Source organism: Hyposmocoma kahamanoa, unplaced genomic scaffold (genome assembly GCF_003589595.1).
Source record: "Hyposmocoma kahamanoa isolate Upper Pololo Valley unplaced genomic scaffold, ASM358959v1 77, whole genome shotgun sequence".
NCBI classification, from domain to species: Eukaryota; Metazoa; Arthropoda; class Insecta; order Lepidoptera; family Cosmopterigidae; genus Hyposmocoma; species Hyposmocoma kahamanoa.
Window position 1 is genome coordinate 1,189,328 of NW_020653926.1, and position 27,431 is coordinate 1,216,758.

Sequence of the window (27,431 nt, forward strand, 5' to 3'; positions counted from 1 at the left end):
ACTCGTAACATCAAGCCGTGTGACGTGCCCCTTATAAGAAACCCGACAAAAAAAATCACTTTAACAATACATGTAAAATATCTATCTCTAGCATTTGCTATGAAACAAAATATATTCCTACATTTCCAAATAGCATTATAAAATCTACAGTTAAGAGTTATTTTAGCTATATTACAAAGGCATCTATTGACAGACCAACACGTCGTTTTATAGAGACAGGTAAACTTACACTATGGAGTAAAAAGGTACCACGCACTTATCACCAACTCTGACAAACAATTTTGTTTTAACGCAGTCAATTAAATGTCTTTTTTTTTTTAATAAACAAAAGTTGTGATTGAGTAATATAAATTGAATTTAATTTGTGTCTTTGTCATTGTCATGAATGTTTTTAGTTTATATCAAAATGTCGACAACAACTTATCGAGTTTATTCATCGATTAATTGACAGCCTGTGTACTAAATTTAAATCTTCAATCCCTTTCTCACTAAAAAACGAAAGGGACAGATGTCCAGAACTGATATTAATTTCCGATTTGGTTTACGCGAATGCTGCAAAATTGCTTGTGTGAAATGGCACTTAATTACATGTCAATTACAAAAAACACTGGTGTATTAATTTTACTGGAGCTTAGGGGAAGGTTGTCATCTGCATACATGTCTCTCATGAAACCAAATACTGTCGTAACTCAAAAGTGGTGGAATTGAGCAAACACGATTTGAAGGTTAAAAAAATTACTGAATGATACTAACAATGTCCTCGTTTATAAGTAGATAACTAAATATTATGTATAAATTAAAATAATCCCATTAATAGCAATTAGATCCATTCAGTATTTTTTTATTGCACCATTTTTTAGTTATGACAGTATTAGGTTTCGTGTATAATTGTTGTGTCGACCGCACTGGGAATATTCTTAAAAAATTACCAGGATAAAGAAGAATAAATTGGCGCGATTCGGGGAGGTGTACGAGATATATGAGGGTATCTTACTGCATTCAATTTTACAGGCAACTACCAGGTTAGACGATTAGCTTCTATTCTCTTAGTGCTATGAGCATGCTGCACGAGGTCTTGTCAAAAATCGATTATACTGTCTCTATTTTCGAGAAGTAACTTTTAACTTAAATTTTACAAGCCAACGTTTCTTATAAATTTCGAGTCCATATTTTCTAGCTTATGTACATAAAGGTGCTTGTGCATATATTTTTATCACACTATACAGGTACGCCCCATACATTTATCAGTATGCTTAGAAGACTCAATTTACATAGCTGCGGAATAGAAAGGAAGCAAATGTTTGTCAATTGTGTAATGTACAAACTAGATAAGACGCGCGACCTGCTTTATTAGCTTCCATTAAGATTCCGCAGTCCGGCGAATTTGCCGGGTCGGTAAAACTGCCGGAATGGTTAGTGGCTGTACAATTTATATGAAGCTGTTCACATTACGCCGGACCCGTTCTTGCCGGAGCGTTTGTCACTGCAGGCCTCCGGCAGAACGCCCGGATAGCGAACTTGCTTCAACTTTGCAAATTGTATGACTCTGACACATTATACAGTCTACAATGTAACTTGGTTAAGTTTGATTCCACCTCCCAAATTGAAACAACTTTATATTAAAAATTGAACCTTGCTTCTTTTACATAGTTTAAATTTGTATTGTCTAAAAGTTAATACGCAAAATGCAACTTAATGAAAGTATTTACGAGACGTGCCTAACAGTAGGTCATACAAGGGTTCATATAGAACAATAAAAGTTGTTGGTAAAAATAGGTAGAATTTTCCCTTCAAAAATCTATTTTAGAACAAGCTGCTTAATTCAGACTTAATAAAAATCCTTTGCACACTTCCAGAGGGTCTATCTTTTCAAAAGAAGCGTGTTTGTTCTAAGGGGGCAAGTAGACTTCTTGAACCAACGCAATTTGGGCCAAATTCAAAAAGTGTGCAAGAGAACAACTTAAAACTACGCAATCAATGAATATATTCAACGGCGACAAATGCGCGCTTTCTTGGAAAGCGTCTTTGGCGTCGGAGTTTTTCTCAAGTTAAATGTTAAATGCAAGGAAATTATATAATTTAATGGTTGTTACTAAAAAGCGGGAAAGCAAAAAATTTATAAATAACGCTTAAGTACTTTTAAATATTATTTTTCGAAATTTTGAAACGGAAATCAGAAAAACATGCACTGCGTTGACAAAACGAGCGCACGGCCTGACTGTACGCCATTTTTATTCAAATATAATGGGGAAAAAATATGGCGGGTTTTGGTCTTACAATTTTTAGATTACGTTTTATTGCGTTTTAAGTTTTTTATTTATTTAAGCTGATGGCTCTATAGCCAATGCTCAGTAAATAATTCAAATATAATGGCGGTAAAAAAATGGATTTTTGTACGAATTTTGCGGGTTTAATTTTATAGTTGTAGGTAAATGATCTCGTATACAAAAAAGGCAGATGTGTTACTAGCATCCGCGTAGTGGAGATTCGAATCTCAGTCAAATGACCAACCTTGCAATCAATCAGAGCTCAGCAAAATGACGAACATGACATTCATAACGATCGATTTTTAAGTTTCTATAGGTTATGGAACAGATTTCAAACGTCGTTTACTATGAACGTAACATATCTTGGTTATATAAGATCATTGTTGTAGGTAGTATTAAGTTAGACGTAAGCGGTGCACGGTTGTGCCCGGTATCAACTTAACGGCAGTCGAGTAATTTCTTTAAACTTAGGCGCGCATCCTTGCTTTCCACACCTTTCTTTTTTCAAATCTGTAACCGACTAAACAACAGTGTAGCAAAAGTCAGAAATTTTGCGTTTTTTGCAGAAAGCTAACGTTTCCGAGCACGTTTGAGAAAAAGCTATTTACATCGATGCAGTATTGCAATGTTACGATGTAAATAATTTGTTGTCGTCACAATTTAAAGTTACCCTCTTAAATGTCTAAAGGAACGATGTGACAGACTTCCAAGGCCTTTAGTAACAGAACGCCCGACGTAATTATCCGGTGAGAATCAAATATTTGTACTTATGTTAAGGCTGCAGCATATACAAAATAACCCATTCAACTTTATTTACTATTTTTATACATAAAGTTAATAATGACATCCATATATATAGATCTATATATACCTATATATAAACTTCACGTAAAACGATTATTATGCATCCAAATTTTTTCAACAAACAAATAAAAGAGATTGAATTTTTTTTAATGAGTCCGTAATGCCTTGCCCGTCCAATCGGCATGCGTGGGACATTTCTCCATGCATCCAGCATGTTTAAAGTTATAATGATTTTTATGGATTTTATGGAATACATAGTAAATCATTAACATTAACACAGTTGATACACGGGAGTTCTACTCTTAGTTTTAGAATGACTTTCTCTACCGAATAAGCAAATAAAAAATTTTAAAGACAAAAAACACACTTCGCGTCGGCCACCTGACTACTTAGTCTCAATTTCAATTCGTATTTAGCATGGACCAATAAGAAGACTGCTAATCTACGGATACTACAGATTGTTACTCTGAGAAAGGTCAAAATTCCGTCTTGTGTAGTATAGATGGCGCTGATCGATAGGCTGGAAGTTGTTTATATCATGTAAATGGCCGTGGAATTTTCAAAAATGTTCAAAGTATGACATTAACTTATATGGCTGTTTTTGGTGTCGTTTGTATAAAATTTATTTATATTCCATTATTTGGCTCTAGTTTGGGATTATAGTTAGTGCCGGGCATTTTAACCCAGCGCGGCCTACACGCAATAATATTACGTTTAGGCCGCGCCAGACGCAATGCCGGGTAGTGTGTGTACACGTGATGCTCGATCGATGGTTATCTATAACTGACATACGTCTTTCATTTGAAATTGACATTTCACATTAACCATTTTTTTGCGTAGTTTGTAACTTTTAAATCCAATTTGAAATTAATGATTTTTTTATTAGAAATATATATATATATACTTTTTCCTCTTAGTCTAGAAAAGTATATATGCCACCAAAAATCTTAAAAACCTAGTGGCAACAGCAGTTCATCAGGGCCACGCAGCGTTTGCCACGTGCGGCGTGATCGAGCATCGTAAAGTTATGAGTGCCTTACCGGTCATTTTAAATGCCCCACGGCCCCAACAGGTAGACGAGATGCCGGTCATTGTGACCCACCACGGCTATGAAAGTGTTAAAAATATAAGTAGTCAGTTTTTTCCTTGTAATATTATTCAATAGATCATGAGCTAAAGTTATTTTCCGCTCTTTGACAAATATGCATACCAATAGATGGCATTGTGTAATGCTTGCTAATATGGGTAGATGTAGCTAATTCTAAACAAAATAGTGGGCCTTATTCCAGATAAAGAAGTATGGAAAGGCAACAAGAGTCAAGATTCCAAACAATTATGATTCAAAGTGTATTCCATAGCATTTGAGTTTGTTTGAAAAGAGCAATCCCTAGAGTTTCTTGCTCGTTCTTCTCAGGGAGGTCAGCGTACTTATGGAATAAATGATTATTTAGCTTTGGCTTTGGCTTTGACTTTGACCAGCGTGACCTTAGTCGAGTTTTGGAAGTTTGACTAGACAGAAAAAAGTCGCTATTTAGTCGGTGCTAGTTGCAAAACACTCGATTTAGTCGGTCCGCCGTCGTCGGTTCAAAGAGTAACTGTCCACGCTGGAATAAGCTTGTTCCAGGGGCACCATTGCTCAATCTCGAGAACCACAACACCTTGCTTAGATCTGACTACATTAAAAAAAAAAAGTCATTATTTAGTCGGTTCTAGTCGCAAAAAAACTAGATTTTACTGTGTTTTACTGTCCACGCTGAAATAAGCTTAATTCGGCGGCACCATTTTTGAATCTCGAGAACACAGCTCCTGGCTTAGAACTGCGCCCAGAAAAAGTCGGTTCTAGTCGCGAAATTTTAGAATTAGTCACCCCTTTGTTTAGGCGATATTGGCGATATTGATATTCAATTTAAAAATTCAAAATATCGACCTTGGTTACGCTGGAATAAGGTACACAACAAAATAAAAGAACAGCCGGCAGTACCAGTAAAAATCCGTGCTAAAAGCGCCATCTATTTGATTTGTTTATTATCACTGGAAATTAGAGAGCTTTAGTAAATTGCAACTCGTCAACGTAAAACAAATTACTTACAAAAATAGCTATTGTATTTAGATAGCAACTCGTAGCGACATCTGGTGTACCAATAGGTACTAAACACCCGACTACGCTTTCTTAAACCACGGTTAGCATACATCTTAAATTATTGGTCCATGACATTGGTGTTTACGTCAATGTTGTAACGTAGAGACTATATACTTCGTTTCAATCCATTTTCAACAAAATGTAAACAAACAAGTCACTGACCCGACCTTAGACAGTTTAGTGATGGCCAATTGTAATGCCGACTACAAATCGATTAATTAATTGAACGAATCGATTTGCTCAATTGAGTCATACTAGCGGTTTTCCCTACATAACCTATATTAGCATATTTAAAATTACCGATTATTTTAAGTCCTCCTTCAAGTCCTTACACTTAGATACTCGATCGATTGCGATTGAAATATTCGATTTACTAATCGATTACAAAAACTTTAATTGAATGAACGGAATGTTTCTTTTTCGCACAGCACTATGCAACCATAGACACGTCATAGAAGTATAGATGAAAAATAACCTCAATTTTGAACTACCATTTTTCAAATACGATTTTACAATGCTATTCAAATGAATATTGTTGGACAAAATGATGAGATATCAAGTCGAAATCTTCGAAATATACATAAATGTGTTTTGTTAGCTTGTTACTTACAATCCGTTTATGCGTTCAAATGTCAACTCAAAGAGCACATTCTAAATCTACAAAACACGTCTGGAACAATTTTATTTGTATAATGCGCCTCAAAATGCAAAATAAAAAGCAGAGTGAATCTTTGTTGGGACATTAGTTGAAATTTGTGTTATGTTTCCTATTTAATTATATTGTTTCATGTTTAAGTTTTTATTTAACTCGCGTCCACGTTTTGTTTTTATTTCCTTTAATCGGCATTTTCGAAAAGGGTCCACTAAAAACCAGCGCTGTGGCCCTGCCGCAGTATTAGCTGAGTTGGGTCCTTGTCGTTGCAATAATACACTTTTAATACTAATTATTAATATTGTACTCCACGTGTATTGTGCTGAATAAATTACTTTTCTTTCTTTCTTTCTTTCTTACTTGTTCGATTTATTGAGTGATTGCTTTAGAATTTTAACTAAACAGGTTTGTTTACTTTTTGTTGAAACTGGATTGGAACAGGCTTTAGATACGATACGACGAGCAGCGGGAATTTCCGAGATTGTACGAGAATTTTACGGAAGTCGTAATTCGACCACACGGAAAAAGGCTTTATCGATATTAAAAAAATACAAATTTAACTTGTTTTTTTTAATTCGTAGACAAAAGAATATCACAAAGTTCCGCAAAATTTTCATTTTTAACCGACTTGAAAAAAAGGAGGAGGTTCTCAATTCGACTGTTTTTTGGCATCTGTGAACCGATGTTGAGGATTCTTTTTTTGTTGGACAGAGGTTACTTCATTTGAAGAAAATGTACCACCTGTAAGAGTAAACTAGGGGATGAATCCAGCTTCGCGTACTTTCCGATAACCGATTTCAATAAAACCTGGCGAATGGATGTAATTGCACGAACTTTTGAGGTCGGTTTTTTTAGTAGAGATTATTTCCCTTACTCCCAGTCGTCACCACTGGCTTCGCTCCCACTGGCGACAAATGGGGAAAAAAACCCACCAGGTGGTGACGAACAGAATAGAAAAAATCTGTTGTTGCCAATAGTGATGAGCGTGCGTATATTTCTTAGTTTTTTAAACAATTTATCTCAAACGGTGGAGACAGGGGGCGCCACTATCAAATTTCTGCCCCGGTTCTAAAAAATCATAGATCCCGTGCTGGTTTAAATAACATGCAGTGAATTTCCCCGCGTCTACGTCACCTACTTCAAAGCCTTTCGCTTTAACATCGATTTCGGCTTGTTCAGATGAATTTGTGAAGGTAACGGTGACATCATCTACCGACTCATACGTAGAACAAAGATCTATGTGCAAGAACACTTGTTCTCAGGACATAGTACATTTCTGCACTGCAGTTGTGGGAGCTCGTATATCGGTCAGACTAAACGAACAATTGTCGATCGTATGAAGGAACACATCCGAGCAGTAAAAAACAATGATGCACAGAAGTCGGCTATAGCACAACATCTCACACAGACTGACACTAACCACTGGATCGAGTTGCATAGCCCCCAGGTACTCTCGACAGAACGTCACTACATACCACGGTTGGTACGAGAAGCCATCGAGATCACAAGTACACAACATTTAACCGTGATGATGGTTTTAAACTGTCCAGTGCATGGAATCCGGTCCTTAGTGCGTGCAGTAATAAAAACAAAAACACCTCGAGTTCAGTTTCGTGTGTGGATACAGTGAGTGTGGTTTGTGTGAAAAAAGTGACTGACAATGGTAACGCCACAACAAATCGCGATGAAGGTAGTCGTCGACAGCGCAAGAGGGTAGACAGATATGTCTGCTCATAAAGCTGTCATCTGCCGCCGTCCAGTCAACCCGTGACCATGGAGCGTGCAACCGTTCCGAAATATCGGGAAAATAAAAAGAAGTCATACCGTGGTAAGAAACCACGGTATGACTTCTGAAAAGTGGTGATAATCATTTAGTGAATAACCACGAAAGTCTTAAAATCTATATAGTACATTTCGTTCGTTCTTCTTCGCTGTGGATGTCAGATCGACAGTTGTTCGATTTTATATTTCCGAAACGAAATATATAATAAATTATCATAACACCTTTACATAGGCCTTAGTTTGAATAACGAAATTATTCTCGTAGCGTACTTATTCTCTTTTATAATCACATCGGACTTTGTTTTTAGGATGAGTCGAAAGACGCGAACTGTAGTCCCGTGTCAAAGGTGTGACAGTATTTTTAATGCAAAGGCGAGTTACTTAATTCAGTTATTTCACTAAGACACTTTAAACAAGGCATCTATCTAGTAATCTTTTCAGACTAAGGTTAAGAACACATTTTGTACTAGTGTTGTTTGCAAATATCGATAGCGTATCGATATTTTGTGCTTCGGAAAACTAGTAACAAGTACAAGCAGTAATATGAGCACATCGAGTATATAACCAGAAATAGAGACGACATAAGGGTTATACATTCCTGGTAACTCTGGTCTCCGTATATTCCAAAAATATACTGTATTTATTGTAATAAAGATAACATCTCTAACAAGGGCTTGCTGTTCCATTCAGTGGCATGGGGAAAAACACCAAAAGATCTAATTACAAAACAAACAGAATCAAAGGACAATGGCAAACTCCCACATAAATTTTTGTTGACGTAATTTGTATGCGTCTGTCTATGAAAAACATGTGAAAATATAGAATTGAAATTCCTGAAAAAAATTTGTTTTGGGTTTACTATTCTGACAAGACAGGAATTAAAGATATTCCAGTTTGAAGTTGTAGAGGTCATGAGTTACGTAATTGAATAAAATATATTCGGTGTATTATTATATTAAAATAAATTACAGAAACCTTAAACAGAGTTAATAGATAATAAATGGTGGCGTGGGTTTGTGAGAGTCAGAAGAAATTACTCTGTATACTATTATGATCAAAAGGCATGAAGTGAAGCCACAACAAAAAACTGAGTTAATTAATAACATATCACAGACTATTGCACTGGTAACTCGGACACAAATTATTTTTATACGAAACGAGCCATCTATCCCTGATTTTGGGAACTTTTTGTCAGTTTTATCATTTTCTCGCGAAGCATTTTGGAGAAATTATCGACTTTATTTTCTGTAATGTAGTAGTTAGTATTTTATTAGGTTATTATAAATCGGTCGAATCAGTACATTTGATATTACGTGAATTAAATGTGGGCCATATCCATACGTAGATACTGAAATTCGTTCTTTGGCGTCTAGATGTCGCTCAACGTTAAAAAAACTAACAAACTGGTAGTTGCATATATCGATCCGGTTACATACTAATTAGTCATTAGAGTTTCTTTTAAATATGATTTTATGTCCAGACTTAGGGTCGTATTCTAGAACTCTACTCAATGCTCAAGTCAGGATTGCAATTGAAACACAAGCACTGGAAATACGACCCTAATGGCAGGGACTCGAGTATGATTTCGAGTGCTTTAAACCATACTCAAATCCTGACTTGAGCATTGAGTAGAGTTCTAGAAGACGACCGTTAGATAGGCCGCTATTATAATTTGAAAAACCTAATTAATTTATTTTATTCAAACTTGTAATTAAGACATTTGATGCGCTAACGAATTCTTTGAACTATGATTTCGCCATTGTTAATAAAATTTTTATTGAATTGATATTCAATTATTTTTTGTGAAATTACTCCACTAGTTTGTTATAATTATTAATACAAAGATCGAACACTCAGAAAAAATTCCTTCGATCCGGTCGGATTCGAACCGACGTCTTCTTGCATACCGTGCCAGACGCTATACCAACTAAGCCACGGAACGAACCAACGGACCTCACGAATTTTTCTATGTGCTTGCGTCGTGTCTTTGTACGTGGTCTTTCAACGACTTTTTAGTCGTAGCGCCATCTATGAGAAATCTATTACAGATTTATCACCCAGTTAGTACCTTTACAGCTACCAGTCCTGGCGAGAGATGTCGCTATTCACTGTATTAATTAATTCGCCATTGTTCTTTATCGGTAATTAAATATTAAATATGTAATTCTTGTCCATTATAGCTCAAGCTAACTGGTCGACTTGAAGTGAAACAATTGACGACACCCGTCAATTGTTTCGAACTCGGGCTGTCCAATCGGAGCACAGTTGTCACAGTAATGATATGGCAGAATAGTTTTCAAACAAATGAAATGAAGTTTATCTCTATTTCTGATTATAACTCGATGTGTGAGCATTATAGCGTTTCGGAAAGGATTGGTGAAATTAAGGCACAGGGTACTTGTCAACTTTATGTCTAATTTTAAAGCTCAAAGAGTGTTACGGCAACTATTTTGGGTAGGCATGTGAGTTACCACTAGGTGCACATCGATAATATCGGCATTGTTACTAGTTTTCGAGGTCATCTATCGATATTTAAACCATCGATACTGTTGGAATACCATTTTGTATTATAGGGTGTTTTTAGAATGGTACAGCAATAGCTTAAGGTAGATTAATATCGTTAAAACTAAAACTATTTTTTTTATTTAGTTGGTAGGCGGGGGGTTTCGGCTCATTATCATATAAGTATGAAATGAAAACAAAGAAATCGAATGAATTTTTTTAAATAATCATAAAATTTATTTTCTCTATTTCTGAGGCGGATCACGTCATCCGCCTGTTATGGAATATTTGTGTTATTTGATTGCATCAATGTCAAATACATCAATATGAGTTTAGGAATATGGTTTTCTGGAGCTTTAGCAATTTTATTTTAAGTCAAAGGCAAATATACGACGCCTCCTACGTAAAGTATCGTATGTCGAAATTGCCAAGTTTACAGGGGAGTGTTTTAAAGTTCTCCGTTTCATTCGGCAAAGCCTGTTACTTACATAGAGTGATCATCTAATAGATCATCTAACCGATATCTAGGATTTTATGATAATCAACGTGTGTAACGAGATTTGCCGAATAAAAGTGAGAAATCTAAAGTCACATGCTTATTTCAGTGAATTCAGAACTTTAAAAGGCTCCCCTGTAAACTTGGCAATTTTGACATACGACACTTTACGTGGGAGGGGTCGATATATTTTAAGTCCAAGGATGTAGTATTTCTAAATTTGTAAAATGATTTCATTAATATAAGGTGCATTTTTTGAACACCATGTAAAAATGAGACAAATTACATTTAACCCTATGCGTGGTAATATAACGCACATTGGCGTACTTATGACGTCATCATTCCAGGGATTAAACATAACTGCGAAAATGCGACGGTTATAGGCGTTTCGGCGCGTGCTAAATTGAACATAAGTGACATGAAAATAGGTGAGAATTTACAACGTTTATACCCGGTAACCGATACCTAAATCTAACAATTTCCCTTCAGCTCAAAAATGGTAACCAGAGATGGGCAAGCGGGTTTTAACCCGGAGCTTTGTTTTAACGCCGGGTGTAAATTAGGTTAAAGCCCATTAATGTCCGAAATAGACTGCAAAAACTATTAACATCTAAATATTTTGATGCCTTACTGTCTCAAACTCATATCTTATAAAGAGTGTAATTTGGATGAGTTACTTCATAGGTAAGGTCAGTATGTGAATATGAAGGAAATCTAATGCGAAATCGGGCTGCCAAATTAGTATATACAATCCATTTTTTGCATTTCAGTAACATTGTGCTTTAAGATACGAGTTTGAGAAGGCGACGATTTGCTAGTAGAAATGTGTAAGTAATGTAAGTAATATTACAATTGTGATATCACGCGACATTGTAATGTGACATATCACTTTGGAAAATAAAACATCACTCATAATATCACCCGACACAATACCGATTTAATATTAAATTTCATTTTTATATTAAATTACATTTCATAATTACGATTATTAATGAATGAAAAAAAAAAAATTTTTATTCCATAAAGAGTACGATATTATTTATTTTAGTTAAAATATGAAGGTTACATAAATTATTTTAATAGTGAATAATCTATATTGCTGTTTGCGTTATTTAAGAATTATAATAATTCATTTACACTGCGTAATATTTATCTTTAGAGTGATGTAGTATTACTAGCAAAACAAGCACGGAGCACTGTAATGTGAGTGATGTAATGTCCTGTCACTGTAATGTAATATCCTCTCTCGTGTAATATGTAAGTAGCTTTTTCAACTTTTAAAACCGATGGCATTTTTTAATTCAACCACGCATCCAAATTGGACAATTAATTAACTCAGAAAAGGCGTAAACAAATTGAACCCCGACAATTTATTTTTTAAATTACGTAAACCTTGTACAGTTGCATACATTGATTAAAAAACGAAAATGTACCTTTAGTAGCAAAAATGGAACTTTTTAGGTACGAAACGTAATTTTCGATTCAAGGGCCCTGGCAACACTAGAGTGATAAGCAATGCCTTGGCAATACTTATAACGCATTCGTAGTTCACTAAGTTACTTTGTGAATAAGCCTCATTTTTAGTCTGTGTAATGTTGTGTGTAACGGTGATACCACAATGTAATATTACGTTTACGGGAATGTAATGTAATATTACATTACTTTTCGAGGTACTGTAATATTACGCGTTTCGTGATCAATTATGCACTTTACCGATACGCCTATACCGATACGGTTTTTTTTAAGGAGTTACAAAGAGTAAGAAACGTGTTATTCTATTGCACATATAATTTTGCTATAGTCATCCTCTCGTAAAGGATATTTTTCTAACATTTTAATTGTAATTATACTAATTTATTCTAAATTTTAAGTCCATAATTAAGCTGGCTGTGTTAAGTTTTTACTTTATAAAGATTTCTTTTTTTTAAAGCGTTAGTTATTCTTATAGAATACAATCTGCCACACGTTAAGTACGTAAGGTTCAATTTAAAATTTTGACACGTTGCATATCTTTAAGTGCGGCTTACCGTATCAGAATCTTTTGCAGTTTTTTTTATAATATAGACGGGACGAACAAGTCGTGCGTCTGATGGTAAGCTACACGCCTGTCCATAACAGTTGCAGTGCCACTCAGAGCTTTAAATCGCAAAGATGGCACTGCCACTGTGCCCGTCACCCTGAGACGTAAGTTGACAAGTCCTACGTGTCAGTCATTTCACCTGTAGTTCCTTGGACGAACTCTCACAAGGACCTCTGCAGCGACTAAACTGCAGTTTTGCCAAGGTGATAATTAAAAAGGATTCTTGTGTTTTGTGCGACACAAAGCAAGTTAAGCACGCTAACTCATTGTACATTAAAAGCTGATATTGTGGTACAGTCAATGTGGTTTGAAAATCAACCATATTGGTGCATTTTTTAATTATAGGCCACAATTTAAACGTATACAATGTTTTATGTATCTTTTGTTGCAAATTTATACCTTACGTAATTCACTTAGCATTGAAATTTGAAGTTTCTGGTTTATATAACTCAAACAATGGGTAAGTCAACTACCGTAAATTCAGATAAAGGAAACATTTTAATGGTCCGTTAATTTTGAAGCTGTGTGGACCAAAATATCTAAGAACGCTGTAATAAACAATCTTTATTAAGAAAATCTTAAAACACCAGCATCTCTTAAACAAACAGTTACTAATTAGCACTATAAGGAGGAAAGAAAACTAAGTCTACTAACTATTGTAGTCTTTGTCACATCGGTCATCGTGGTCCCAGTATTTATGGTTACGTGGAACTTCTGTTACATGTCTGCGTGGAGGCGTCTTGGAGTTGCCCCCATTGGTGCCCGAGTCAGTGTCCGCACTGTTTCTTCGGTTGACCCGGTTCAACGGTCTTGATGACCGGGATTTGAATTTCTCACCGTCTTTTTTTTCCTCATCCTCTTCTATGTTGTCTTTGGAACGTTGTCTTGTCCAGTTTTTAGATCTATTCCTATTCGGGTCTTCGTTGGCATCACCTTTTTCTTTTCTCCAATTTTCAACAGGTCTACGACTCTTTTGAATTTCATTGTTCACCCGTTCCGGCAACGGTCTTTCATTCTGAAACTGTGTTGTTTGAAACTGGGTTTCCGGTTCCTTTTCTTGTGGTAATGGTGTGAACGGTTTCTCAAACCGTTCCTGATATTGAGGCACGAAATCACCTTGAGATGTGAAGTTCTGGTTATTTGTATACTGGTTTTGAATGTACGCCCCATCACCCTGTTGGAGATAGTTAACGAAGTTCTCTTGTGGATAATTGTTAAACCGTTGGAATTCTGGCACAGATGAGAAATTTTGTATGGGTGTGTTCATTAGCAATTCTTCTTCCTTGAGCTTCTCTTCCTGTCGCCATGAATTTAAATCATACCGTTTAGTTAAACTACTTTTAGACGTCCATGTATCAAAATTATCCTGACTAACCGACAAAGCTTGTTCCTGTCTTAATAAACCTGCTCCGGCACCTAATATAGGTCTTAACTTAGGTTTAGCATCCTCCTCGTGATTAAGGCTAATTTGAGACATATTCTGACTGACCTTTTCGGCTAGATCTGAGCTGTCAGACCTGTATCCGTCTTTTTCTTTCTTCCACGAACCGTAGCTTACTTCGCTGTAGTTTTCGTCCGATGTCAGTTCCAAATGCGAGGCGTAGAATTGTTGCAGTGTGTTCGGTAGGGGTAGGAATTTGTTGAGGCACAAGTCGGCGGAGAGAAGGAGCCAGATGATGCTGACTGGTGGTGGTGCGAGGAGCCGGAGACGGATTGAGATTGAAAGGTCGTCCAGTTCCTGAGCCAGCACCGAGAGTAGTTCTCGGCCGTTTTGCATTAACTGCGGAAGAGGAGAAACACTTGGGTTTATTATTACTGTAGTGATTATTATGTTTTGGTATGTGTAACCATGTATCAAATTCAAACTAACCCAAAACATGGCCCAATAACTCGAGAACAGTGCCAATCGCGATACAAGACAGCGTGGTCGGGTATTTATTATCAAATAGCTATTTTTGTAACTAATTTTCACTATTCTTTTTTTTTGTTGGAAAGGGAGTACTTCCATAGTGATCCCATTTCATTTTGAAGAAAATCATCCACCTCTAAGGGCTGGCTGTTCACGCATGAAGATTCATTTTTATAAATAGCGCCTATACTTTAATTTCGGAGCAATTATTTTAGTGGTTGATTTGCTATTTCTCCAATTCAAGGCGTTTTTCTCTCGATATACTTTGAGTAGTGAGAACCGATTTTTATTATCTCCAGTGTCAAGTCCTGTACAGTGGCGAACTAGAGGATATTTCAATAAAACTTAGCAAATAGACGAAATTCCACGTACTTTTGAGGTCTGTTTTTTTAGTGCTCTGTACTGGGATTATATGAATATGAATTTCTATTAAGTCAAATTTATTATTAATTAATAACGGAAATTAGAACAAATTAAAACATATTAATCAGTACTGTAAGTCTTATGTCTGTTTGGGATTTTTTATCAGAGGAAATACTGGATCCCAAACTGATGGTACGGAGAAACATTATTAACATTGATTTTCTTGAATATTATGATTCGTGATAGTTTACTACCATTTTTTTATTTGTGAAATCATTCCACTAACACTAGGGAAACTCTGTATGACAAATCACACGCAAATTCACGAGAAAAAGTTCGTTATAATTATTAATACAATCGGTAAAAAAAATTCGATAATTCAATGAATAAATGTATGTATGACTCTAGAAGACTATCCATGAATTTTGACGATATTTTGATGGTAATTGGTACAGTCAGCAAGATAAAAGGCAATTTTTACAAAACTTTTTTTTATGCCATTCGATACGGTCTCTGGTGAGGATCAAGTCTCTATGGGACCAACTGAGGTAAGAGTACTCGAAATGTCAGAAATCGCAAAAAACCGTTTACCGTAGAACCGTTTTCCTGTAACTACAACGATTAAGGGTATGTTATTTTAATTTATGTGAAGTTAACTGTTTTTTTTCCTTCTTCTTATTAGTTTAGAGACAGAGCCAGCGTAAGTGTAACTGAGAATATTGTCTGGTTTATATATATATTTTTAATAATATTATTATTGTTCATTACATGTAATTTAGTCGTACATAGTCATAGTCACACCATTTTTTTTAAATTAATCTACTAAATGTTATTAATGAATTCAACCGATATAATTATTAGTATTCGATGTTTATCGTGTAGATGGTATCGTTGAATTCGGATTATGTTGAAAAACGATGTGTCAACAAGGTCAGGTTGCAAATCAGTACCGTGAGGCATACAGCCACAAGGATTATACTGAGCCTGTTCCTTCCACGCACTGTTGTTGTTCCCACAATATTGTTATATTATTATGTTCTGTACGTATAACTGTGTGTGGCAAATAAATGGTTTAAATGGTTTAAGGTAGCTGGCCTTGCTGCCCCGTCTCAAATATATACCCTGTATAGTTCCGGTATTCATTCTTAAAGTATGAATTTCGATCATAAGCAATGAATTAATGTCAGTATCATTAGCATTACTTTCTTAAAACCTATAAATTAATGATAGAATGTTTTTCGAAATTGTTTAAAATATCTACTGAAATTGCATTTGAATTATTTATTTATTTATTATGTGTTGCATTTTCTATGCCTTTAATTTAATACAAAAATCTTCGCACATCTATACATCAATGAATGAATGTCAGATTCTCAAAATGCCAAATGTCACTGACAAGAACGGGCATTCATCCTCCTGCTGACGCACGAACTAATGTCCAGTGGTCGTCAAGTAAAGTGGTGAAAGGGTTGTAATCCTAAGTAGCCGTGAACAGGTTCATGGCAATGAAATAGGAAACTTCCGGTCCACAAAATTTATTAAAGAAGTAAACTTTAAAGAAAGGCTGTAACAATATAAAGGTAAATGTAAAAAAACAGGTATAACAGTAGAAAACACTCTCTACACTTTATTATTAAGGCACTTACTCCTAAATGGGCCGAGAAACTGAATTACAGAAATAGATACATGAAGGGTGTAGACTTATAAATTATTACACAGGATTAGCTTATTAACAGCTCTGACTGTTGTGGCGGTCGAGCTGGGAGTGACCGTGGTACGAAAACAAAATGAGAAAGTGAAGGAAGATGGAACAATTCAAATTTAAAATTAAAATACAATTAAATGAAAAAAATGATAAGATACAAGAGGAGAGAGGCGATATAAAGAGCTGAGATGACGGTGTAAGGAGGTCACACCGTCACAGTGGACGTCATTCGGCTGAAATAATGATTATAATGAATTATTCTGATGTTTTATTAATTTGTTAAAAACAAAATGTAGTTTCCACTAACTACTAAATAACTGATCTTTCTGTCATAAAGAAACTTGCTAACTTACAGCTTCAATTAGGTATTACTAACATAAACCTGCCTACTCAGAGACCATTGTCCTGCGTCAGGAAGAAGGCCTATTCCTGAGAGTGACATTTGGCATTCCGCGAATCTGACATTCTGGCCGTTTGGCATTTTGCGTTTCTGGCCTAATGCGTCAAAACGCTGCAGTTTTCTTATTTTATTGCCGTGAACTTGGTCACGGCTCGTTAGGGTTACAACCCTTTCAATTGTAATAGGTCGTTATTTGGGTTTCTCAGTATATGACCTAGATACTCCAGTTTCCTTCTTTTGATGTTATTCAACACTTCTCGTTTTCGATCAACACGTTGCAGCATCCTTTGGTTCGCGACTTTGTCTCTCCACGATCAACATTCTCCTGCTCCAAAATTTGTATACACAATCCATTTTTTTGCATTCCAGTAATTTTGTGCTTTAAGATACGAGTTTGAGAAAATAAGGCAACAAATGAAGTGTTACAAAGATCATTCTAGTTTGAGTTTAGTATGATTTAGTTCCAATAATTGGATTTGACAGAGACGAGGGAATCTTACCTGTGTAGCAAGGCTGCGATGGGCTCTTATATCATCACTTGTCAACAACGCACGCATGTATTGAAGCAACGGACTCGCCAGAATGTGGACTTTGTTCCCGTTGCAGAGACGAGCCTCTGAAAAAGTAATACGTAAATAATTGTTTTATCACGCCTGCTCGTAAATAGTATCGACCCCTCCGACGTAAAGTATCGTATGTCGAAATTGCCAAGTTTACAGAGGAGCCTTTTAAATATTCTGAATTCACTGAAATAAGCACGACACGTGACTTTAGCATTTCTCAGTTTTATTCGATAAAGCTCGCTACTCACATAGAGTATTATAAAATCCTAGATATCGGTTACAGGATGTGTTAGATGATCACTCTATTTGAGTAACGAGCTTTGCCGAATAAAACGGAGAACTTTAAAACGCTTCCCTGTAAACTTGGCAATTTCGACATACGATACTTTACGTAGGAGGGGTCCGTATGTTTGCATGGTGGCTAACTTGACTATAATGCCCCAAATAAAACCCGCGGGCCTTTTTAACCGACGTTAAAAAAAAAGGAGGTTCTCAAGTTGTTTTTTTTTGTATGTATGTTACGCGATAACTCCATTTGTCAACCGATTTTAATGATTATTTTTTTGATGAAATGAAGGTAAAGATAAGGAAGGAGTGGTCCCATTGAAAATTCAAGAAAATATTCCATTTCCAAGGGTGGCAAACTATTGAATGATTTTTGAAGTTGGATTTTTTTTAAATTTGTAGCACGACTATTGACTTACAAATAAATGGACGACGGGTCTAATGCAAAAACCACGAAAAAAATGTCCCAAGTCAACCTATTTAAATTTGACATGTCAAGGAATATGAAAAAGCTAAAACATTGAATTTAAATTGTAATGTCATCGCAGTACTGTCTAATTTTGCTTGCTTCGCTGTCAGTCGAACAAACGAAGACTAGAGCGTGAATGACGCTCTGTATACGATTTTAACGCCCTATAAGTTCGGACACTTTTTAGCGCGGACCCGACGTCCATATAATTGTAAGTAAATGAGCACGACACACTTCCTTAAACAGGTCAGGTTCAAGTTCAAGCAAGGAGGTTTCTTAAGTTCAAAATTAAAACATTCGCTTAAAATGTTATCTTAACGGTAATTTAATTGCAATTCATCCACATAGTACTTAAAAACTCATTATTGTTAATTTCTTATAATTGATTTTAATAGCTTCTGCACAAAAATTTTGTAATTTTTTTGCAATTCATGCATTATGCGTGTTTGCGTTTTACAACATTTTAGTTCGAGTTGTATAATCCATGGAAGAATGAAAAAAAAAAAACAAAGACTTGCTATTTGCAAAATTCATAATTGTTGTGTTGTGAACAAAACGAAGTTACAATACGACTACCTATTTACAGTCTTTGGAGTCGCTATCCTTCGTCTGTACAAAATTTTATCCATAGCTCTGAATGGCACTGCAACTGTTACGGACAGGCGTGTCGCTTACTGTTCGTCCCCGACATTATAAAAAAAAGGAAAAAAGTTCTGTACTAGAAATTAGTTCTGAATCTAGAAATTCGTTATCCAAAAATTTTACTCTTCAAATTATACGTCAATTTATTGTTGAAGGTGCTGTTGGAACGTAATACAGTTTGAAAGGGTTCAACCCAAGCTGGTCATTTAAAAATACTTAACAAATAAAGCAAGTTATAAAAAGCGTTACCAGCGAAATAGTCGCCCATGAGGTTAGCGGCGTTTATCAGGAAAGACGGGTTGGCTCGTTCCAGCACCTCCAGCTCTGGAAAGTACATTAAATATTATTAATAAAATTTTCATTATGTTATGTTAAAAACAACAAAAAAACCGTGTTGTTTACAAAGGCCTTTATCTCCCGCTAAACTGGAAAGGATGTTTAAAGTTCCAGTCTTGGCTTAAAATATAGCGAATCCCTAGCTCCTATTTTTACTCAGACCCCTGTATATATTATCAGTCCCTTGGATATTCAAATTCATTTATTCTCAGACCAATTAGTCCAAATTTCTTAGTAACAATTCTAAGTTAGTAGAAATAAGGCGAACAATTACAATAAATTAAATTAAATTACATTATTATTATAAATACTTTATTATATGCCCAAGTGTTACACGGTGAACCTATGGAAAACATTATACATATTATCAGCTCGCGTATCTATTACCATTCCCCTAGAAATTATCATTCCTCTGGATGTTATCAGTCCCTTGGATAATTTACTTATTTATAAACAATGTATACTTACAGTAACAAAAAAACGCTTACATGATCATAAACTTATACTACATACATATTTGATACGTTTGCTTTACAAATTAGTTTGCTAATGCTGTCGTAGAAGATGTTATCATCCTGGACCTCAGTCCTCTGGGACATGATCAGTCCTTTGAATCTATTGTCAGTTTTCTGGACCTACTATCAATCCCCTGTTTTGTCAGTTTTGTACACTTACTATCAGTCCTTAGAATATGATCAGTTTTTCTGGACTTATTATCTAATACCGCTTTTCGGGACCTATTATCATCGGTCCCTTTAATTTATTATCAATATTTTGGACCTCTCTATATATATCTTACCGCTGCCTCGTATGTACGTCTTTGAAGTATCCAATTTTGTAAAGAATAATAATAAACTTTTTATAAAGACACGAGACATAAAAAATTCTATTCAATTAATGACTACTTTACATACAAATCACAATAAATTTGACCACTTAACGTATAGTATATATATATATATATATATATACATACACACACTATACATTCTACTATATGTATATATACACTATACATATATATATATATATATATATACACGAGCGTGAGTTACAAGGCCGAGCTTTATATTAATGAGTCAAGCCATCCTCATTCCCGCCGAGGCTTATATAGTTACTTTCTCAAACAATGCGAGGAAATAATAGAAGATTAAAGAGAAGCAATTGTATAATAAAAAAGTTAAAAAAAAATGTTAATTAAAAGTAGTATTTGACATCGTTTTTCCAGGCACATTTAAAAGTAGTCTGCTCTAATTCTGATGACGTCCATTGTGTATCCATAAATCGACACCTCCTACGTAAAGTATCGTATGTCGAAATTGCCAAGTTTACAGGGAAGCATTTTAAAGTTCTGAATTCACTGAAATGAGCATAACACGACAAAGCTAATCTAATAGATCATCTAACCGATATGTAGGATTTTACAATACTCTGTGTGAGTAACCGTTTGCCGAATAAAACTGAAAAATGCTAAAGTCACCTGTTATTCTCCTTTCAGTGGATTCAAAACTTTAAAACACTTCCCTGTAAACTTGGCAATTTCGACATACGATACTTTACGTAGGAGGGGTCGAAATATTTCTTTTCACTATCGCTCCTCTAGAACTTATTTTCGCGACGAACGTAGAAAAAAGGCCAAAAAGACAGAAAAGAATACCAAAGCATTTTAGTTTATTTTACCGACTTTTTTTGAATAAAATAAAATAATAAGCAGTACAGCTAGGTACTTTTAATTCTCGCAATTACAAACCTGTGTGAGTTTTTCTTTTGCCTTCTTACGCAGTTCATTATTATTAGGTACAATTATAAGTTTAGAGAAGAGGACAGTAATGGATTTTCTTACTTACTTTGCAGGCCTAGGCCGGGAAGTCGCATAGTCCATAAATGACAAACTTTCCGTGTTCGTTTTTTGAAAGTAATGCAAACATTTCCGAGCATGTTTGAGAAATATATATTTGTTTTATATTTTTTGACATCTCCATGACATGGCAATAACTTACTATTCTAATAATCATGGTATCTTAATACTCTATGGGAATTGCTTTAGAATTATTTAGCTGGCAAAATGTTGACATGACATAGATTTGCAATGCCGATATCGGTAAATTATGAGTACTATATTACTATGTATACAAATATACCACCTTTTGTAAACCATATTTTAAGCAAATATATAGCTTTCATTCATTCTATTAGCAGTCCCCTGGATGTATTATTATTTTCTGGACTAATTATGAGTTCCATGGATATTATCAGTCCTTTAGATCTGTTACTAGTCCCCTGACACTTACTTGCAAAGGTTCCCTGCATGACGATGTTAAGCAAGGCTCCTCGTAATAGCTGCTGCCTCTGCTGTCGCGTGAACGAGGAACCGACGGCCGCCAGCTTGCGAGCCGTTACGGAACTCACCAGGGCTGCCGCACGAAATGTTGCAAAGGCTGCCCTAGAGGTCAGAAAATAGTTTATAACACAGTTTACTATATTATCAATTATTTTTATGTGAAATTACTCCACTAGTTTGTTATAACAACACTCACACTCAGAAAAAATTCCTTCGATCCGGCCGGATTCGAACCGACGTCTTCTAGCACACCGTGCCAGACGCTATACCAACTAAGCCACGGAACGAACCAGCGTACCTCACGGATTTTTCTATGTGCTTGCGTCGCGTCTTTGTATTTGGTTTTTCAACGACTTTTTAGCCGTAGCGCGTTCTATGCGAAATCTATGATATTTCGTCACCCAGTTACATACCTTTACAGCTACCAGCTACAAATATCTTTCTTTTCAGGCTATCTCAGGCCTTACGAATGTGTTGTACTATTTTTCACGATTTCAAGTGGTAATTTATGTGGGAATGAAACGTTAAGGACGACTGAAAGGGATAACGAATGATGTAAGCGCGATGTATGAAAGAGATAGCATATTATAATTTTAACTGAACGAGGATTGGCTGTTGAGAGAGAATATGGTTAAAAAGTATTTTCCTTATAAGATTTTGTTCGATTTCGCATTCTCACATTTATTTCATAATATTTTCAACACTGCCGTCCACCAACCAAAACGCGGCTAGGTGACAAATGGTCAAATTACCGTTTTAAATAGCAAAAAATAGAGCACAAAATTCTCTTTTAAAAACAATTAAAATTAGTTAATGTGTGCGACTTATCGGAACTTACCCTAACGACGCAAAGCTGAAATGTCATTAAACGATGTCAATATTCTAAAACTGGGTTATGGTTTTTTATGATATCTCAATAAAATATTTTGTCCATTAGCCACATTCTAGTTAGAAGACGGCAGAACACTGAAAATGCCCAATATTTAACGTACTACACACTGCCGTATTTCAGCACCTGGGCATCTCAAGTTTGCGTCGAAAGTTACCAAAATGCAAAAGCGTTACTTATGACAATAGACGGCAGTGATGTTGTCTGATATTTGTTCTTAATTTCGTGTAAGGAACATTTTCAATTTCTCTATAAAATATTGTTAACACTTACTGCAGCCGAGTTTCATCTGGGCACATAGTACTGACGTTGCTTTCGAAGTTTCTTAATTTTCTGTTGAACTGTATGCCATCTTCGCCGGGAGAGAACTGTTCTAGCTGTAAAAGATAGAATATAATGTTTAGTATTTAGGTTTACAATCAAATTATTAGTAGTTTTCTTTTGAACTCACTGTAAATGGGTAATATCGCATTTAATTATAATTATGTATTTTAGCATTAATTCTGTGGTCTATTACTAATTTAATTTGTTACAATATTTTTCCTCTTTAATGCGTAACGGCAAAAGAATGGATTATACAACTTAATTCAAGAAAAAATATTATTCAGTGTTATAAAGGCTACTTTTGATTTAAAACGTTTCGAACAAAACTCCCGAGCGATAAATGGCAGACTCCAAGATTTGGATACAGTTTTTTATGACGTAATGAGGAATATGAAACCATAATAATGATGTAAATATCCCTTCCAAATATGGAATATTCGATATAAAAAAATAATTTATTACTCTGAATAGGTCTTACAGGTTTTTTTGTATGATACCACGTGACTGAACGAACAAGTCATTGCCCTGGTGGTAAGCGACACGCCTGTCCACAATAGTTGCAGTGACACTTAGAGCTTTAAATCGCAAAGATCTGAGGGGCACTGCCACTGTGCCCGTCACCCGGAGACGTAAGTTGACAAGACTCATGTGCCTGTTTCACCAGCACCCTTACCCTTACCCTTCAAGACCGGAACACAGTAATGCTGGCATTACTGCTGGGCGGCAGAAACAGGTAAGGTGGCAGACTACCCTGGACGAACTTCACAAGAAGGTCATCCATTCATTCTATTTCTACCGCCAAGCAATTTAATGTGATGATTACTTGAAGGGTAAGTACGTTCGCGCACTACGATCGGTTCGTATCAGGGCATCAACTTACGATCTCCATCCGACAGAAACAATTACTGTCAAATAAGTAATATTCGACCATTCGACCAGCATATAACCAGAAATAGAGACGAAATAAGGGTCTTATATATCTGGTAAGTCATCAGTGATACATCACTTATAAATATCAACTATCGTTTGCACTGAAATATAGACAGCGCCAACAACTGACCTGTGTACGTCTTCGTATATTTAAAAAATATTGTAATAAAGAGAATCACTCTAACAATAGTGTGCTGTTCCATTCGGTGGTGTGAGGAAAAACAGCAAAACATGTAATTACAAAACAAATGGAATCAAATTTCATCGGTAATCAAATATTAAATGTGTCATTTTGCAATTTTTGCCCATTATAGCAAAGCTCAAGTTAACTGGTCGATTTGAAGTGAAACAATTGACGACACCCGTCAATTGTTTCGAATTCGGGTTGGCCAATGGGAGCGCAGTTGTCACAGCAATGATATGGCAGAATAGTTTTCAAACAAATTAAATGACATTTCGTCGCTATTTCTGGCTGTAACACTCGATGGCTCTAATGGACGAAAATTGCAAAATTACATGTTTAATAAATAAAATAAATAACGCACACACTCAACATAGCCCCGCACTAGGGAAACCCTGTGTCGCGGGTGCCATGGACACACATATAGACAACCACAAATTACACCCAAACTCACGAGAGAAATAAATGTAGGCCATACAAACATTTCTCCCGACCCGGGAATCGAACCTGGGACCTCTGCGTGGCAGTCCGGCATGGTAACCGTTCGGCCACGGAGGCAGTTAATACTTAATTACCGATGAAATTTGATTCCATTTATTTTGAAATTAGATGTTTTGCTGTTTGCTGAAAAACAGCATTGCACGGCATTGTTAGAGATTTATTATCTTTATTACAATAAATACAGAATAGTTTTTGGAATATACGGAGACGTACACACAGGTCATTTGTTGACGCTGTACTATTTCAGCTTTCTAATTTCAGTGCAAACGAGAGTTGATATTCATAAGTTATGTATCACTGAGGAGTTACCAGGAATGTATGGCCCTTATTTCGTCTCTATTTCTGGTTATATACTCGATGAGTTTGTGTTATATATTTTTTATACTATATATTTTTTCCAAAGTTATTGATTGTACATTTCCATTGTTATGGAATTAAAAAAAAAGCCAATTGAGGTAGTATAGATTCTTAAATACAAATGCATTAAATCCAATTTCGTACATACCAAAGCTAACAGTGGTGCATATTGTTCATCGACAAACAACAGCTCTTTTAACACGGCATCGTCCTCGGCGCTCACGTGGTACTTCACTTCCCTGTCTTTCTTCTCATCTGGCTTCTCTTTCTCCATTTCCGGTTCTTTCTTTTTCTCTTTTTGCTCTATTTTTGCCGGGTCTGTAAAACAGAAGGATAAGTCGCAGTTAATAGAAAACAAAAACAAAATAATAATGTGCCAGACAACCCTATTTCAAAGACAACACCAATTTATATTCAAATTCAAATCATGTTTATATCAAAGGTAAGCAAATTACACTTCAAATCGTCATATTAATGAAACTCTACTGCTCGTTCGTAAAGCAGATTCCCCTGAGAAGAATGAGCTCGGGTCGCTCGTTGTAAATATACAAAACTTAAATGGCTGCCCGTCCACCAGTGTAGAGATCTTCATATTCTTTCCCTTCTTTACTCAATTCTATTCTGTCCCTTTACGCCTTCTTATCTCAAAGATCGCTTTACTTTCCACTCTTCTACACTCTGCCGTCCCCTTCACTCCTCTGATACTCTCTTACTAAACATACCTCTAATTTTTAATCCAACTCTTTTACCGCTTCTGCGATCAGACTGTGGAATTCTCTCCCTGTATCGATTCAAGGTACTCCTTCTCTTGATTCCTTCATACAACGTGTCAAAGATCAGTTCCTCAACTCCTAAGTTTTGGCTTTTTCTCCACTATCCTTTCATTTATTTCCTATACTTATTATTTAATTTATCTTTTACCTTTCAAAGTATATAAGCATTTAATATTAATATTTATGTATTGTTATGTATTAATAATATTTGTATGGATATTTATATCTGATAATGTAATAAAAAACGTTTATCATTGAAAAAGAATATAATTATAAGTACACTAAGTAATAATTATATTATGTAGTGCGCTTATAATGATATTCTTTGGTTGCACCCCTGTTGCATATCCAAAATTTCTATCCTAAGATTGCTATATAGCAAAAAGGCCGCCTGTAGCACATTATCTTGCTATCTTTATGCTAAGTTACTGTATTGTATTTTAACTGTAATTTTATGGGGAATAAAAAATATTTCAGTCATATACATTTGAAATACATTTAATATTTATTCCAAACATCTTAGATTGACTAAACGGATCACTACTACGGATTCTTGTCATCCAAGTACGCAGAAGCTGTGTAATAACTTTTTGCTAATTGTAATGACGTCTTTGACTGTACATGGGTAATATCGTATTTGTTTATTATTATTAGCATTAATTCTGTGGTCTATTACTAATTTAATTTGTTACAATACTTTTCCTATTTAATGCGTGACGGCCATTGACTTACAAATAAATGGACGACGGGTCTAATACAAAAACCACGAAAAAAATGTCCCAAGTCAACCTATTCGAAATTTAAATTGTTATGTCATCGCAGTATCGCGCTGTCAGTCGAACAAATGAAGACTAAAGCGGAGTGTCGCGCTCTGTATACGATTTTAGCGCCTTACAAGTGCGGACACTTTTTAGCGCGGACCCGACGTCCATATAATTGTAAGTCAATGGTGACGGCAAAAGAATGGAATTTCATTCAAGAAAAAATATTATTCAGTGTTATAGAGGCTACTTTTTGGACATAATAATATGTTTTTTATTCCAAAAACCAATGGATCTAATGATTTAAAACGTTTGGAATAAAACTCCCGAGCGGCAAATGACAGACTCCAAGATTTGTCTCCAGTTTTTTATGACGTAATAAGGAATATGAAACCTTAATAATTATGTAAATATCCCTTCTAAATATGATGGAATAATCGGGATAAAAAAATTAAAACGAAAATTCATAAATTCATTCACATTACTCTGACTAGATCTTACAGGTTTTTTTTATGATATCAAGTGACGAGATGAATAATCATGGGCCTGGTGGTCAGTGACACGCCTGTCCATGACAGTTGCAGTGCCACTCAGAGCTTTACATCACAAAGACCTGAGGGGCACTGCCACTGCGCCCGTCACCCTGAAACATCTCGGCTTATAGCTTATCGATAAGGTCTCTACAGGATATATCACGGAGAGCGTGCGATGGAATTGCATAATTGGATTCCGCCTTCCCCTTTCCATCATCGGGGGACTAGACGTGGGCTGGGGTTCCACCCTTATGTTGTGGATATTCCCCGGATTCACACGAAGCGTTACGCTTCCACAATTATATGGCGAACGGCTATGGAGTGGAATTCCCTGCCTGCAGACTTATTCCCCCGAACGCTATAACTTGGACCTTTCCAAGGCGAGAGTGAATAGGCACGTCTTCGACCTCTTCGTCACTTTCCATCAGGTGAGATGGAGGTCAAAT

At 35.7% G+C, this 27,431-nt stretch overlaps 1 protein-coding gene across 2 annotated transcripts in view; it reads right to left on the reverse strand.

Moving 5' to 3' along the window:
- Positions 1–12,737: 12,737 nt before the first annotated feature.
- Positions 12,738–27,431, reverse strand: part of LOC113232697 — a 16,577-nt gene continuing 1,883 nt past the window's right edge. Inside the window, exons 2-8 of one of the 2 annotated variants that reach the window (XM_026467472.1) lie at positions 25,067–25,236; positions 22,899–23,002; positions 21,687–21,838; positions 19,309–19,383; positions 17,601–17,716; positions 14,213–14,503; positions 12,738–14,020 (exon numbers count right to left, since the gene is read on the reverse strand). In XM_026467472.1, coding sequence (XP_026323257.1) covers positions 13,373–14,020; positions 14,213–14,503; positions 17,601–17,716; positions 19,309–19,383; positions 21,687–21,838; positions 22,899–23,002; positions 25,067–25,236 — 1,556 coding nt within the window. In that variant the 3' untranslated portion in view covers positions 12,738–13,372. Of the gene's footprint in view, positions 14,504–17,600; positions 17,717–19,308; positions 19,384–21,686; positions 21,839–22,898; positions 23,003–25,066; positions 25,237–27,431 lie in introns of both variants that reach the window. The other variant, XM_026467471.1, reaches the window with a different exon arrangement.